This window comes from Ornithorhynchus anatinus, chromosome 8, assembly GCF_004115215.2.
Source record: "Ornithorhynchus anatinus isolate Pmale09 chromosome 8, mOrnAna1.pri.v4, whole genome shotgun sequence".
NCBI classification, from domain to species: Eukaryota; Metazoa; Chordata; class Mammalia; order Monotremata; family Ornithorhynchidae; genus Ornithorhynchus; species Ornithorhynchus anatinus.
Genome location: NC_041735.1, coordinates 36,615,154 through 36,632,596, shown reverse-complemented (window position 1 = coordinate 36,632,596; position 17,443 = coordinate 36,615,154). Strand labels below are relative to the sequence as shown.

General features: G+C 40.5%; 1 protein-coding gene across 1 annotated transcript in view; it reads right to left on the bottom strand.

Annotated features, from left to right (window-relative positions):
- The window catches only part of ULK4 (unc-51 like kinase 4), a 497,317-nt gene that overhangs the window by 224,664 nt on the left and 255,210 nt on the right, over nucleotides 1-17,443 (bottom strand). The window contains 1 exon segment of the mRNA XM_029071432.2: nucleotides 11,823-11,871. Within this exon segment, the coding sequence (XP_028927265.1) occupies nucleotides 11,823-11,871 (49 nt within the window).

Genomic DNA, 17,443 nt, shown 5'->3' with positions numbered 1-17,443 from the left:
TCTCATAAACTGGGAACTAAAGGGAGAAGTTAGGGGGAAGCATTTGGGAATGTGGGTTTCTCGGGATATAATGGGCACAAGCTTTCACTTCAAAGGAGGGCATCTACCAGATTACGCTGCGACAATGCGCACTGGCACATTCATTCATTCATTCAATCATATTTATTGAGCACTTAATGTGTGCAGAGCACTGTACTAAGTGCTTGAAAAACACAATTCAGCAACAAATAGAGACAAACCCTGCCCTTCACAGATATGGGGCTACTGATGCACTTTAATAAAGAGGATCCATCATAAAACATGATTCCTGTCCCTTTAATAATGGCTAGAGAGAAAGGCAGTATACAGTTGAGAAAGCTACCTTAACAGGTAATAGTGTCAAAAAGTATACTGAATTTATCATCTGTTATATATATATAAATCACTAGAAACTTTTTCACGCTTGATATTAGATAGAGCAAGGTAGAAAATATTACATTTTGTTTTCCTGATCCAATCAAAATCATTTTTAAGGTGAAAAAAAAGCCTCAAGATTAGGTCTCAAGTCATCTGGGATGGTGGAAAAAAAGTATATTGGTTTTCTCCTCAAAGTTATGTCATTTTAAGTTTTAAGTTCACTTCAAAGATCTCTTTCCTAACAATACTTCAGTATTGGATTGGGATGTTAAAATGAAGTTTAGCCCATCCTATGTTAGTATGCAAACTCAAACTTTTATTTTTTGGAAAAAGATACATATATATATATGAAAACCCACATCTTTATAGAATAATATGGCTAATTGAAATGAAAAGCAGCAGCTTAATTCAGGCACTGTGATTTTAGGAGTTCATATAAATGTTGGGGAATTATATTCAATGGATTGCTTTTAGGAAGAAATGAAGCACTTTCATTACTAAAAAAAAATTAAAATTTTTGCCTTTGCAAAAGTTAGAGGAGAAAGGTTTAAGCCTGCATATGAAAACTAATTACTTCAGAACTCAAACATCCTGAAGTCATGTCAAAAGCAAAACTAAAAAAAAATCTAACAAAGGCCTTTGGTCATATAAGAGAAGTTTACACACAGTGTATTAGAAACAAGCCTGTAAATTGCAGCATAGAACACACTGCTATTATTTATGAAACATAAATAAGCTTTGCCCTGACTTCTCGGGGAGGTGGGAGAAAAAGCATAGTACCATCTTATAACCTGATGTAAACTGAGCATATGCTATCCAGCCTCTTCTTTCTCGACGTGTTAAAACAGCAAATCTGAAATACTGTCTATTTCATCCAGCCCAAATCCTGAGTCACACTGCAGTAACAGCTCTGCTTTCATATCTATCTTTCCTTAGTGTTTATGTGTGCTTATGAGCATTAGAGAACATGACTATCTTACTGCCTCCGCAGGCAATAGTAACTGAAGCCGTGCTGAAAAGAAAACCTCAAATACCAAGTGAGTTTTTATCTTTTGTTACACCATATATGGCCTCAAAATCAATCTACTTCAAAAAAAAAAATTAATTCCACCTTTAGCATTTTCCACGGTTCTCATCTTTTTCTTACGTTAGGTAGAAGCTATCAACTTGGGCTAAATATCTTTTTTAAACAGAATCTTTAGATAGAAACAAAACCTGTGTGGGCTTGAATTTGCTATCATCCATAAAATGTGAATTAAGACTGTGAGCCCCAGTGGGACATGGACTGACTCCAACCTGACTAGCTTGTACCTCCCCCAGTTCTTAGTACAGTGCCTGGAACATACTAAGTGCTTACCAAATACTATTTAAAAAAAACCCAGGGTAAACTGCCAAGCTAATATCAAGGGAAGGGTGGAGGAGGTTGCATTGTGCAGGTTCGGCGAACATTTCTGAAGCCTGGCAATTCTGATAGTATCATGGCTGAAGATCAACATGAATTGGGGCACAAAATCTACTTGTGTAAGGATTTAACTGCTCTATTAAAGAAAACGAACTAACAATTTACCAGAAGCTTAACAGATCATCTGAATCAGGGGCTTAGAACAGGATAGCATATTCCTCTAAAAGGAGAGGAAAAATCAAGATCAGTACCATGTAGCTGAATGCAAAATGTCTGTCACTGGTCAAACCATCTTTCACCACAGGGTTTGTTCCAGATCCAAAACGATGCCTCAATTCTAAATGCTTCCCCAGTTTATTGGAATTTTTCCAACACAAAAGGGAAGCTTTAGCTTCCAAAAGCCCCTTAATGGTGGGTTATGAAAATAGCATCCTTAGAGACAAGAGGGCTTCCCTGTAACATTCACATTACAAATTCTGCTCTCCCCTTATTCACTATTCCTGTTTACCTAACCTTCTTAGTGACCATTTATCTAAAGTTGAGTCTTTTTAAAAAACACACCATACTCACCAGCAAGCTGAATCCTTTGCTTTAATATAGCCCTGCTTCTGTGGTAAGGTTTGTCAGCAGCTTCCTATTCAAAGCATGATGAACACAAGATAGCAAAGTACCCTATTCTGGTGTATAAAAACAGAGTCTAATTTGAAGTCCATGGCACCTAAACATCACATTCCTTCTCAAACATATGTTACATTAACATACATTTGCCTTCAGCTCATAAGTTAAGTCAATGCTAGACTAAGGGTTTGGGAGTCAGAAGACCTGAGTTCTAATCCCAGCTCTGCCACTTTTCTGCTGTGCAGCCTTGGTCAACTTCTCTGTGCCTCAGTTTGCTCATCTGTGAAATGGGGTTTACATCCTACTTTCTTCTTCTAAGACTGTGAGCTCCATGTGGACAAGAACCATGTCCAACCTGATTATCTTGGATCTCCCCCAGTGCTTAGTACAGTGCTGGGCACAGTGATATCACCTAACAAACACCATTATCATTATTATTATCATTATTATTACTGTAACAAGGGTAGGTTGTCCAGGACACTAAATGAGCCAACGTCCTGGAAATGATCAGGTGTGCGCAGTCTAAAGTAAAGTTTCTGGGGACTAAAAGTCCGAAAAGCACTCTACCTTTCTTCTACACTAATATTTGATACCCACTCTGGGCCCATCTGCTTCATCAGAGATGCCTATAGGAGTCATGTATCTTGTAAGTAACTGCTCTCCAGTGAACTTCTTAAAAATCAAATATGTTCATGGATCAGTTCACAAAATACTTTGGATGTCAAAGTTATCCACAGCCAAAAAGTAATTTATCCCTTATTAGAGAATATGGGTCATTATCAATATTAGATAAGCATATCAATATAAGGATCTAAGGATATTATAATATAAAGATATCAATATCTAAGAGACAATATCAGAGTAAGGATATCAATATTAAATTCACAAAAACAGTGTGAGAATCAGCTAAGGTTAAAATTAAAAGGCAATCAAACATTCACTATTTCATATAAAGATCTTACACCATCTCAGTCAGGCTTGGAGATCACAGACATTGGCTTTAGTTTTTAGATGAACAAAAAGGTTAGACTGAAATGCTACCTAGGGAAAAAAAAAAAAGTAAAAAGACCCTCTCGGTGTCAGAACTAGTCCTCATCCTAGTTTGTCTTATGCCATTTAGTTTAGCTGAAATTTGAAAAATTCCATCAACTCTTGCAATAAGGAAAAATTAACTGTAGAGCAAATTCATCTCTGTCGAAATAATGTTCTCTGCTATAGGCAACCATAAATCTGCAGTATAGGAGGTGAAATCTGCCACTAGGCAAAGAAGCCTAGAATTTATCTTTGTCTTTCCATCAAGCCCCTACTGCAAAAATAGCCCAAAACACAGAATTAAGCTGACATTTCAACAGGGCAAACCAGAGTCTTATGTATCGACTTTTCATACCATTATGGTTGCTAGGCCCCACCACCAGCACTGCCAATTATTTTACATCATTTGGCCTGTAATTTGCCATCCTATACATGTTCGTGACCTGCACAGCCATAAATTATTTTTTCATCTAAAGGCCTTCTTAAATAATGTCATGTTGTTACTAACATTAAAATATGACACTGCATCATGCTGAAGTTTCCAACCCAGAAAATATTCTCTAACACAGAGTCTGTTAACTCAGTTACCCAGAATTCAATAGTATTTATTTATTGAGCGCTTACTATGTGCAGAGCACTGTACTAAGCGCTTGGGATGAACAAGTCGGCAACAGATAGAGACAGTCCCTGCCGTTTGACGGGCTTACAGTCTAATCGATTAGACTGTACCCAGAATTGGGCAGTGGGGATTTCAGAGCAATAATCATGCTTCTTTCTAACGTGCTATATGAATGATTTTACCCTGGAGTGGGCTCCAGAGCACTGTCCCCTCAAAGATATTCTCTCTCTCTGACATTTGGTGAACCCAAAGCGTATGCAGCCTGAATTGAGTTTAATTGCTCCTCCCACAGCATGGAAGCAACATCATCTAGTGACTAAAGCATGGGCCTTGGAGTCAGAAGGACTTGTGTTCTAATCCCAACTCTGCCACATGTCTGCTGTGGGGCCTTGGGTGAATCAATTCACTTCTCTATAAAATGGGGATTAAGACTGTGAGCACCATATAGGACACAGACTGTGCCCAACCTGATTATCTCATATCTACCCTAAGCACTTAGAACAGTGCCTGTAACATAGCAAGCACTTAACAAATCCCACTAAAACAAACAAAAACAAGGTTGTGCAAACCCCACGTTCACTCAAGGCCAACACACTAATTCTTATGGGGACTAAATGAGGGTCCTTTATAGTTCCACAAGGTTGAGGTCACTGGGGGTCTGAGTTCAACAGGCATGCAAAGAAACAACTGGACTTTATTTGGCTGAGTGCTTACATTCAATTTTCTGAAATATGCAGATACACAGGCTGGCATCTGCCCCAAGCATTGTGAAAATGTAAATAAATACAATCTTACCAATTTAAAAAAATGCTTTTTTTTGTAAAGGTTTTACATCTTGGTGACCCTTCAACACATTAACCGTTTAGTTGGGTGTTGGTTTTTGTTCTGTTTTTTTGCCGCATCCACCTGGAGAACATGGAATTAACATTAAGGGTTAACCCTTCTTTCCAGTTCCAATTGGTTTTCTACTGCTGTCCAACAAAGTCGTCCTGCTTGCCCAAACTTGCTGGGGATGTTTGGCAGCCAGATGCCCCTCAAATGTAGTTGGGTGGCCTCAGGTCAATGTTTTCAATATGAGCAGTGCCTCTGGATAAGTTACCAATGAGTGACCAGATACGCTTTTAGGTTTCCTGTGTATTAAGGTGGGAAACCTTGTAACATTTCTCAACCAATCCCTTTTCAGCTGAGAGGAAATCTTTACTGGCAATCGGGATATTCAATTCCAAGAAGACCAGCACAGCAACTGAGAATTCACGATCTTCCATCTGGGATTTCTAATCAGGTTGTGTAGATCTAATCATAAAGTCTAAACTCAACAGAGAAACAATGTGGTCTAGTGGATAGAGCACAGTTTGGGGAGTCAGAAGGATCTGGGTTCTAATCTCAGCTCTGCCGCAAGCCTGCTGTGTGACCTTGGTCAAGTCACTTAACTTCTTTATGCCTCAATTCCCTCATCTGTAAAATGGGGACTAAGACTGTGAGCCCATGTGGGACAGAGACTTTGTCTAACCTGATTATCTTTATCTATCCCAGCACTTAGTTCAGTGCTTGGCACATAGTAAGCACTCAATTTAAAAGCAGATTATCTTGGGGAATTGTTTGAACCCTCTAATAAATATGAGTTTCCAAAATATAAGGTCAAACTTTAATTTTTATGCGGTACCATCCTATAGAGAAGTTTAGTTTTAGTTCTAGTCTTGTTTGAGTTGACAATCCAAAGTGAAGGCACACATGAAGAACTAGAAATTTACCAGCACTATGCTGCTCCTGGCAAGGGTGTTTTTGAACATGTGTAGTCCATTTGGGGCGCTCAGAGAAATTCTCACAGAATTTGGTTAATGGGGGGGTCCCACTGTGACAGAACAGAGTCATATTCAAAGGCAGAAAAGCACGAGGCTCTCCTCTCTGTCAGATTTTCAGACCTTGAACATTATGGAGATGCTTCAATTAACAGAATTTAGGCCAAAGGTGGTACAGAATTTCTGGTGAGAGGAGGAAGCTTGAAAGAGATAAGGGTCTGTAAAGATGGGCAGGGGGAATAAAGAGATTTGTATTTGCAAAAGGTAGGGATGGCGTGGAGAGCAGTGATGTTGCCAAGAGACTTAGGAGGGCTATCCCTAATGTAAAATGTACAGAGTGCAACATTTACCTCTTAGTTTTTAGGCAAACTACTCACTGTAACTCAGGTACAGCACCTAAATAAAACTATGATAATAATGTAAGAACCACCCACCCCATCAACCACCATTTTATTTATCCTATCAAGTGGGAAAACTATGTGTGCTTTTCATTTTTTTAAAATGTAACTCCAAAATAACCATTTCTAATGTATTATCAAAAGCAGCACAAGAGAAGTTATGGAAAAAACTCTAAAACATTTTGGAGTGATGTAAAAGTAACACCACCTTGCTTTCCACAGGTATAGGGCAAGATTGAAGAACAGAGAGACATATGTGAGCAATCTCCTAAAGTGCACGGGTAATATATCTCAAAGGAAAACCTGCCACAGTTAACAAAATGAATCATTTTTACAACTAAATCTAGAAGTTGCCCTAGACTAATAAGATGCAGCAGGAAGGGCTCAGTGGTGAAAGCACAGAAGCCACATTACAATAAAGATAATAGAACAATGTCTTACACTGACTAATTTCAGGGAAGAGCCATAACATGAATTTTAATCTAAAAGACATCAAACATACAGGAACAACATTAGTGCACCCTAGCAGGCAGGAGCAATGAAAAGAATAAGCCAGATTTTATATTTAACCTTAGTTGCTACTTCTGCAAAGAATGTACTCTGCTGTACTGTCCATTCATGTCACTTCTTTAATTCACAATTTTTCATTTCAAAAGCAGTAAAAATAGTAGACTCCAAAAGTTTATCGCCAACAAAATCAAGAGAAAAAAATCTTCATACGCAGCCAAATAAACTGTTCAGGAAAGGGGCCAGAGTTGGGGTAGGTAAGCTGATTTCAAAATACGCAACACATGCCCCCCCCACCAAAATTTGTCAAAAGGTAGATACATTTTAGAGGGAATTTTAAAAATAACCCTAATATTTCATCAGAGGTTAGTATAATTTATAGAGAAGATGCATTTTCGTAATAACTTACGCTCTTTGAAATACATATTGTTGACAAATTAGAAGATAGCCCTGTGCAGAGGGATCTTCTCAGCCATATGTACAAAACATTGTAGTTTCACATCTATACATCTATCATTTACTTATCTTTAGATCCATATTATTATAAAATATAGCAAAGGGGTCTTTGAACAACACTAAGCTTGAAGAAATCAAAAGTTGTGAATGAGCCTACCACTAGGAAACTTTTTCTTACTCCATAAATTCATAAAATGGTTTTAGTTTATCAGGTTTCCCAGAGAAATATGAGAAATCATTTGCAGGTGTGGTTGGGTGCATAAATTCAGTTTTTCATGCTCACCCAAGAAAACAAATGCTAAAAGCAATAGAAATTAGATGCCCATAGATGGTTTATTGTTATGCTTAATCAAAATCCAAAATCCAATAGAGTAAACTTTCTGTTGACAACTCTATTTCAGTATATAATAAGTTTCACTAATTTTTTGCTTCAGAGAAAAACATAGAGGTTCTGGGAAAACTAGGAAGATTTAAGTGAGCACAATCCAGTAGCTAGTTTTCAGAGTAAAGAATCGTAAGTTTTACTCTCTGCTACCCTGGGAACTTTTAATACCTGCTTTGGAAAACTATTTTATCTCTGCATTACCCAGTTTTCCCATTGGGGAAAATGATATGATTTGGGGAAAGGAAGTGAAGACTGAAACATGAGGAAATCAGCACCAGAATATGAGGGCTACCTTGCTCATGCTATTATCTTCTTTAGTTGTGGTTTCACAGAACTACAAAAATAATTAATTAGGGTGTCTACCCAATACATTGCCTATCTTTCACTTGCAGTTTAAGTTTGCCACGAAAATTTCTTCAGGAATATATATATATAAAATGCCACAACATCATAGTATTTAGGATGCTACTGGAAAGTCTGCCAGGCATAAATATTTTTCCAACAAAGTAGAACTCGAAGTCTTTGAGAGTAAGGTGATTCATGATAAAGAATAAATAAATTACTGAAATGAAAGGGCAAAAGGTAAACTGATTCTGAGCTACATTTAAGCAAATATGTGCAATTTATAATTACACTATGTTGGAATGAAGAAATTTACCACACAAATGTCTTGTTTTTCCAAAAGAGCATCAGGTCAATTACTTTTGGTTAGTTTTAAAAAGCCTCAATCAACTGAAATATAGAATATCTATACAACATATTATACAGAGATCCAGATTTGAATAAAATGCATCAGGAAGTTTTTCCCATCTGTTGTCTACCTAGGTTAAGTATGGAGCATCTAAGACCTCAGTTCTGCAATCCTGGAAAGCCTAGTAGAGACAAAAGTATTGAAGCAGGGCTATGTCTAGTACTTCAATTCAGCCCACACACTTTTGCTCTCCCTCCCACTTCATCGTTTAGACTGTGAGCCCATTATTGGGTAGGGATTGTCTCTGTTGCCGAGTTGTACATTCCAAATGCTTAGTACAGTCCTCTGCACATAGAAAGTGCTCAATAAATACTATTGAATATATGATAGACTACTACTTTCCTGACCTTCAAAGTCTTATTAAAATCACATCTTCTCCAAGAGGGCTTTCTGACTAAGCCATTTCCCCTATTCACTCTTCCTTTTGTGCTACCTATGAACTTGACTCTGTACCCTTTAAACACTTGATATTCATCCAACCCTCAGCCCCACAACAGTAATGTCCATCTCTGTAATTTATAATAATTTCTCTCCCTAGATTGTAAACTCCTTGTGGGCAGAGAACGTGTCTACCAACTCTGTTATATTGTACTCTCCTAAGCACTTTATCCAGGTCTATGCCTACAGAAAATCCTCAATAAACTTCACTGATTAGAATTATTGATCAGTTAAACCAAAAATAGTCCCGTTCTGTACCTAGTGTTTTCCCCGGGTTTGGGAGAGAGGGGGTGGGGTGTGGAAAAGTTTTATTCTACTCCTAGGGAAAAAAACACCAGCTTCATTCGATTTGGAATGCCAAGGGAGATCCGAAGCCATCTGGCATAATATTGCTCTTCTTTAAGTGCTCTTTGGAGCTAGCCTATTGAATTTTAATGCTAGTGATTAAAGGCCAGTGCAACATAGCATTAGGTAATAGAAGATACATTTGGCATAGATAATGATAGATTTCTAGCTTGTGAAAGATAACCTTATGAAAATTAATTGTTCACTTATGTACGCATGCAAAAAATATTTAATTATAGGTTCATACTTACTTTGCTATTTGACAATCAATAAATGATATTTATTGAGCACTTACTGTATGCAGAGCCCTGTACAAAGTGCTTGGGAGGGAACAATATAGCAATATAACAGACATTTCCTGCCTACAACAAGTTCATTCAATAGTATTTATTGAGTACTTACTATGTGCAGAGCACTGTACTAAGCGCTTGGATTGAACAAATCGGCAACAGATAGAGACAGTCCCTGCCGTTTGACAGGCTTACAGTCTAATCGGGGGAGACGGTCAGACAAGAACAATGGCAATAAATAGAGTCAAGGGGAAGAACATCTCGTAAAAACAAAGGCAACTAAATAGAATCAAGGCAATGTACAATTCATTAACAAAATAAATAGGGTAATGGAAATATATACAGTTGAGCGGACGAGTACAGTGCTGTGGGGATGGGAAGGGAGAGGTGGAGGAGCAGAGGGAAAGGGGGAAAAGAGGGTTTAGCTGCGGAGAGGTAAAGGGGGAATGGCAGAGGGAGTAGAGGGAGAAGAGGAGCTCAGTCTAGGAAGGCCTCTTGGAGGAGGTGAGTTTTAAGTAGGGTTTTGAAGAGGGGAAGAGAATCAGTTTGGCGGAGGTGAGGAGGGAGGGCGTTCCAGGACCGCGGGAGGACGTGGCCCAGGGGTCGACGGCGGGATGGGCGAGACCGAGGGACGGTGAGGAGGTGGGCGGCAGAGGAGCAGAGCGTGCGGGGTAGGTGGTAGAAAGAGAGAAGGGAGGAGAGGTAGGAAGGGGCAAGGTGATGGAGAGCCTTGAAGCCTAGAGTGAGGAGTTTTTGTTTGGAGCGGAGGTCGATAGGCAACCACTGGAGTTGTTTAAGAAGGGGAGTGACATGCCCAGATCATTTCTGCAGGAAGATAAGCCGGGCAGCGGAGTGAAGAATAGACCGGAGCGGGGTGAGAGAGGAGGAAGGGAGGTCAGAGAGAAGGCTGACACAGTAGTCTAGCCGGGATATAACGAGAGCCCGTAGCAGTAAGGTAGCCGTTTGGGTGGAGAGGAAAGGGCGGATCTTGGCGATATTGTAGAGGTCTCGGTAACGGATAGGATGTGTGGGGTGAACGAGAGAGACGAGTCAAGGATGACAACGAGATTGCGGGCCCGAGAGACGGGAAGGATGGTCGTGCCATCCACGGTGATAGAGAAGTCTGGAAGAGGACCGGGTTTGGGAGGGAAGATGAGGAGCTCAGTCTTGCTCATGTTGAGTTTTAGGTGGCGGGAGTCTCCGGTGGAGACGTCCCGGAGGCGGGAGGAGATGTGAGCCTGAAGGGAGGGGGAGAGGACGGGGCGGAGATGTAGATCTGCGTGTCATCTGCGTAGAGATGGTAGTCAAAGCCGTGAGAGCGAATGAGTTCACCGAGGGAGTGAGTGTAAATGGAGAACAGAAGAGGGCCAAGAATTGACCCTTGGTTTTTAACTCCAACAGTTAAAGGATGGGAGGGGGAGGAGGTGCCAGCGAAGGAGACCGAGAATGACGGACCAGAGAGGTAGGAGGAGAACCGGGAGAGGACGGAGTCCGTGAAGCCGAGGTGAGATAAGGTATGGAGGAGGAGGGGATGGTCGACAGTGTCAAAGGCAGCAGAGAGGTCAAGGAGGATTAGAATGGAGTAGGAGCCATTGGATTTGGCAAGAAGGAGGTCACGGGTGACCTTAGAGAGAGCAGTCTCGGTAGAGTGGAGGGGATGGAAGCCAGATTGGAGTTCACAGTCTAAAGGGGAAAACAGACATTAATACAAGTAAATAAATTACAGACATACACATGAGTGCTGTGGGGCTGTGAAAGGGGATGAATAAAGGGAGCAAGTCAAGATGATGCAGAAGAGAGTGAGAGAAAAGGAAAAGAGGGCTTAGTCAGGGAAGGCCTCTTGGTGGAGATGTGCCTTCAATAAGGTTTTGAAGGCGGGGAGAGGAATTATCTGTTGGATATGAAGAGGGAGGGCGTTCCAGGCGAGAGGTCAGTGGTGAGATAGATGAAATCAAGGTACAGTGAGTAGATTGGCAGTAGAGGAGTGAAAAGTGCAGGCTGGATTGTAGTAGGAGAGCAGCAGGGTGAGGTAGGAGGAGGCAAGGTGATTGAGTGCTTTATATTACCAGAGAGTGTTAATATAACTACTTTATAACTATTCTTATAACTAGTTAATATATCATATTGATTTGGTTGATTTTTTTTTAGATCTTGGACTCCATTTTGCCTTCTTTCATTTACCACTTTTATCATGGAACCAATTAAGAGCACTAACCCAAGGAAGAACAGGATTGACAATATCAATAAAATAGTGATGCTCTGCAAAGGAGAGCCAAAGGGTAGAGGAAATCTGAGAGAGAAAATGATAAAATACATATCTAGACAAACGATGCAATGCTTTCTGCGATTTACTGCTTATGTTTAAAATACAGATTTAGTTTCTTACCAAAATAACTTGAAAAAGAACTGGAACCAGCTTGCTTTCCTTCACGAGGCTGTTAAAAAAAAAAAAAGAAAATTCTATAAAACTTTTCTAAGTCCAGATATTTAGTAAATCTTCCAATACCTAGAGCACTGTACTTAGATACAGGGCAGTGCTGTAAAAAACCTGTGTTGCTAAAACCAGTGATCTCAAAACGTAGCCTTTGACTGACTGTTCACATTAATACACTCAACTATAGCTATTCAACACAAGAATTATAAGATTTCTTTGCAAATTACCTCTTGCTCTGCCTAACTGTTCTGAAGCAAGAAAGTGGAACTCTTAGGTAGTTTAATATTTTCAAAATGGAGAAATTAATTAAAATGAAGAAAAGCCATTAAGGATCATCACAGTATATACTGTAGACTGAAATAATTTGAACTCACATTGTATACCATTAAGCTACCGTTATGCCTTCCTATCATTTTTTATGTATGCCACATTAGCTATCTTTTCCAAATTAATGAAGTAATGTACAAAGAATATCCAGCATCTTTAGCTTAAAAAACAGTCAGACACTGCTCATCCAGTAGATTTTACGCATTTACACCCACCAAGCTAGATCTGAATTGCCACCTATTACAACAGGAAATTTTTCCTCAAGTTATCTGAAAGCAAACCATAATAGTCCTAAAATTGACACTACTCTAAATGGATTGACTTGGCTAAATAGCATCGGAAGGGGATAGAAAATAAAAGACAGGCATAATGTGGCCACTATGAAAAATACGGTAGTCTCACACTGGAAATTTGTGTGTACGGTTCTGGTCACTGCATCTTGTCCAGGAAATAACAGTAGTAACAGTATTGCTTGGGAATTACAGCTAAAGCACATATCATCTTTCCTGCCTAGAAGGACCTAAGATATGACTGGAGCTGGGCGAAGAAGATCTCCTAAGTGGAAAGACTGAAGAGATTATGACCCTTCAATCTGCGAAGAAAGAGGCTGCGAGAAGACATGATTGAAGACTACAGATTTACAAAATTATTCACCAAACCCCACAACAATGAGGTCAATGGGATGCCCAGTGAAGCCTGAAGGTGGTAGGTTCAAAGCAAACCAAGGAAACACTTCTTAATATAGGAAGTGGTAAGCATATGGAATCGGCTGTGTAGCCTGAAAACGTCATCAGGTTTAACAGGGATTTGGACCAGTTTATGACAGGGAGGTCTGCTCTACGTTACTAGAGGGAAAATGGTGTGGATGGGGCATTTTAAGGCAATTGTTAAGCACTTATTTTGTGCCGGGCTCTGTACTAAGCGCTGGGGTAGATAACGGGTAATCAGGTTGGACAAAGTCCATGTCCCACATGGGGCCTACAGTATGAAATCCCACTGTACAGCTGAGGTAACTGAGACACAGAAAAGTTAAGTCACTTGCCCAAGGTTGCTCAGCAGAGAAGTGGTGGAACCAGGATTAGAACCTAGGGCCATCTGACTCCAAGGTCCATGCTCTATCCACTAGGAAGTGCTGCCTTTCCTTAGGGGTTTAGGTGAAACTTCCTTAAACATTTAGATGAGTGTCAAAGAAGGCAATCATTTCTACCACTGGAAGAGACAAAACAGTAAACCTGGATAGACTACCAGTCTGACTCAATAATGGTGTTTCTCATGTAACACTACTCCAAGGCTTCAAGGTAGCCTGTCAAAGAATCAGCATTCCTTTAACAATGATGATGATGATAATTATGGTATTTATTACGGACTTACTATGTGCAAAGTCCTGTGCTAAGTCCTGAGGTAGATACAAGATAATCAGTTCAAACGACTATCTCACATGGGGCTCAGAGGTTAAGAGGGAGGAGGAACAGATTTCAAGTACCGTATAAAACCTGAGATGGATACAAGAGATAATGAGGCCCCACATGAGGCACACAAGTATTTAATACCCATTTTACAGATGAGAAAACCAAAGCACAGAGAAGTTAAATAACTCCACCAAGGTCACAGAGCAGGCAAATGACAGAGCCAGGTTTAGAACCCAGGTCCTTGGACTCCCAGCCCTGGGCTTTCTTCACTTGGTCACACTGCTACTCTAACTCTCCCTCCTCCAAATTTGAATTTTGCGTGGCTTTCTCGAGTAAATAAGGAGTCTTATGATCTTGTAAGAACCACTTTATTAGAAATAGAGGGGCAAGAAGGGAAGATATACATCAGGGGAAAAATTAACGATAAGTGGGGATTAAATTTCCATTTTTGAAGTGAATATTAAGTACGACCTGATCCGAATAATAATGTTGGTATTTATTAAGCGCTTACTATGTGCCGAGCACTGTTCTAAGCGCTGGGGTAGACACAGGGGAATCAGGTTGTCCCACGTGGGGCTCACAGTCTTAATCCCCATTTTACAGATGAGGGAACTGAGGCACAGAGAAGTGAAGTGACTTGCCCACAGTCACACAGCCGACAAGTGGCAGAGCTGGGATTTGAACTCATGAGCCCTGACTCCAAAGCCCGTACTCTTTCCACTGAGCCACGCTGCTTCTCTGTTTCTAACCACAGTTACACCATTTAAAGTACGTGGATTAATTTATCCAAGCCTCAATTAGGCCAATTATGAAAAAGTCACTCACCTACTCTTTCTTCATAGGGGCATTGGTGAAAGCCTGACCAGGAAGGTGGGTAGATGGCCACCTCTTGAGGTTAGGTGACCAATTCTAGCCCTGCTGTGTAGAAAAACAGACACTTCCTGTGGGTACTTGGGAATAAGAGTCTTGACCCTCATCTGCTTTTTTGAGCTTCATCATACAATTCAGGACCGACTGGTTAGATTCAGAAGCTTCTGCTTCACACTCAATCAATAAAACAACTATTTATGGGATGCTTAATATGTGCAGAGCTCTGTTCTGAGTGCTTGGGAAAGTATAATATAACAGAGGTGGTAGATGTGTTCCCTGCCCATAACGAGCAGATAGACATTAATATAAAGAAATTGTGGATATGTGCATAAGTGCTGTGGGGCTGAGGGTGGAGTGAATTAAAAGTGCAAATCCAAGTGCAAGACACTGCAAGAGATTCAAGAGATTGCAAGAGTGCAATGTGAAGAAATTCACAAGTTTGAGATTGGGGCCTCTGCTGAATAACACCAACCTATGGTGAAAATGGGCTGTTCCATATTCAGAAGAATCCAAGGGGAGTTTCAGGATTAGAAATTTCAGCCAGGATCCTGTTGACAGATCTGTGAAGTTTGCAGGAATCATGGGGAACTAGATTCCCAAACAGGAACATGGTCCAAGTCAAGATTTAATCACTATTGCAAACTGGATAGAATAGCAACACGAGAGATGAAGACTGCTCTTTACGGAATATTTTAGGCTCCAAATGCAGAGCTTGGTTGTCTAATTACCAGAAACCACTCACCATGTGCTTCACTTGGGGTTAGGGAATAGAAAAGGTTTTTGATTAAAATAAATCCCAATTAGCTCACTCTGTTTTCTTCTTTACCCCAGGTGTAGTTTAAGCAAAGGGAAATGCATCACCAATGTGAACTCTTCTTCTAGTCAGATACCAGGGCAGCAGTAGACAGGAACCAGAGTCCCAGATAAACTGAAGTTTCTTGGGAAGATCCTTCTGAGGAAAACTTCACTCCACCCAGATGGGGCAGAGCTCTTCCGCTAGAGCAACCTGTGTCAGCTTGTATCTACTCTAGTGCTTAGAACAGTGCTTGACGCATGTAAGTGCTTAACAAGTACCATTATTACTATCATTGCTAGTAGCAGAGACACCAAACTCCTCCCAGAATAACCCAATAGCTTCTGGGTAAGGGAAATGAGCCTCTTTGCACCATGGGTTTCGTAGTCCATCAATCTGTCCCTTTCTTCCTCTGCAATTCTCTTGACAGCCTTTCAACTAGATGTGTTGGAAAGGGTTTTAAAGCACGCTGTGGCCTTCTAATCCCATTCCGCCACATGCCAGCTGCGGGGCATTGAGCTTAGCTTCTCTGTGCCTCTGATCCCTCATCTGCAAATTGAGAATTCAACACCTATTCTCCCTCATACTTGACTGTGTGCCCTACGTGGGGTCTATTTATCTTGCATCTAACCAACACTTATTAAGCGCTTACTCTGTGCCTTGCACTGTTCTAAACACTGGGGTAGATACATGTTTATCAGGTCCTGTCCCACATGAGGCTCACAGTCTTACTGCTCATTTTACAGATGAGGGAACTGAGGCACAGAGAAGTGAAGTGACTTTCCTAAGGTCACACAGCAGACAAGTGGCGGAGTTGGGATTAAAACCCAGGTCCTTCAGACTCCCAGGCCCATGCTCTATCAAGTGCTTAAATACCACAATTATTATTATCATTACTAGCTGATAGGAGAGAGGGAGGCAGGGAATGGTGGTGGTTGTTGGTGTAAATGGCATTTATTGAGTTCCCAATGGGTGGCACACACTGTACTAAGCAATGGGGAAAGTACAGCAGAAGCCCAAGACATGTTTCTTGCCCAAAAGTGAGTTTACCCTCTAGCAGAGGAGACAGACTGAATATATACACTTACCAGCAGAGTAATCATAATCAATAATTGATTGTACCATGCTTTTTTACCATTGGATGTCTCATGTGGCTTGTTGGCAATGATCAAAATACTTGAACATTTTAGTAAGCACAATATTCCTAGAAGGTGACAAATTAACAATGCTAAAAACCAGGATTTTCTACTTATTCATATCCCCAAAGGGATTAGTTTTTTACTTCTTGAACTATTTAAAGTGGCATTAAACAGGGGTTCTATCGTGAGGAAAAAGATCCCTGCTGGAATAACACTGAAAATGTATGCACCTGAGACAAAAATTGGTAAAAGCACTGAGTCTCTTCCACATGCCTCACCTTTCAAGCTCTAATTCTCCTCTGACCTCCTTTGCCCAAATACTTTCTCTTGGCACCCTCCAGTCATCCCAAAAGCCCCTGGTGCAGTCACTGGGGCCTTGAATTGAAACACTCCTTTTCTCTGAACCCAGAGGTCAGTAGAAAACCATAAATAAAGCCCTGTATCTGCCAATTAAATCACCTGGAATGGGAACAGCAGTGCAGGCAGACCAACGTTCTGTACCTACTATGTAAAGAGAACTGCACTAGACATTTGGGTATATAAAAGAAGTATATACTAACTACCGTTGTACAAAGATGACATATGTAGTTGAATATAGGAGAAAGTGAAGAGGGAAGAAGCTTGAGGCAGAAAAACTGATGAGACTCTTATAGCATTGGTTTTACAAGGTGATGGTTTAAAGGTGAGACAAAGGGGCAGATGAGGAAAATATTAAGAACCAGAAGATTCTGTTTGCTAAACACACACACACACGCACACACACACAAACGCAACGCCCAAGGGCAAACATGCAGGGAGAAAAATGACTCTCAATAAAAGCTTAGAAGATACATCTTTGGGTCTGCAGTCCCTCAGGGTCAGTTCTGTTGCAAAAGACAGGATCAGACTGCTAGAATCATTACTGGATCCAAAGGAGTCTGCATTCTTCAAATGAGAAGTGAAGACAGGAAGTAGGGAACAACGTGGATTCATACAGTAGATTTTCATGTGACGCTATTGTTTTCCATATGAAAACTTTGGATTCCAGCTTAATTT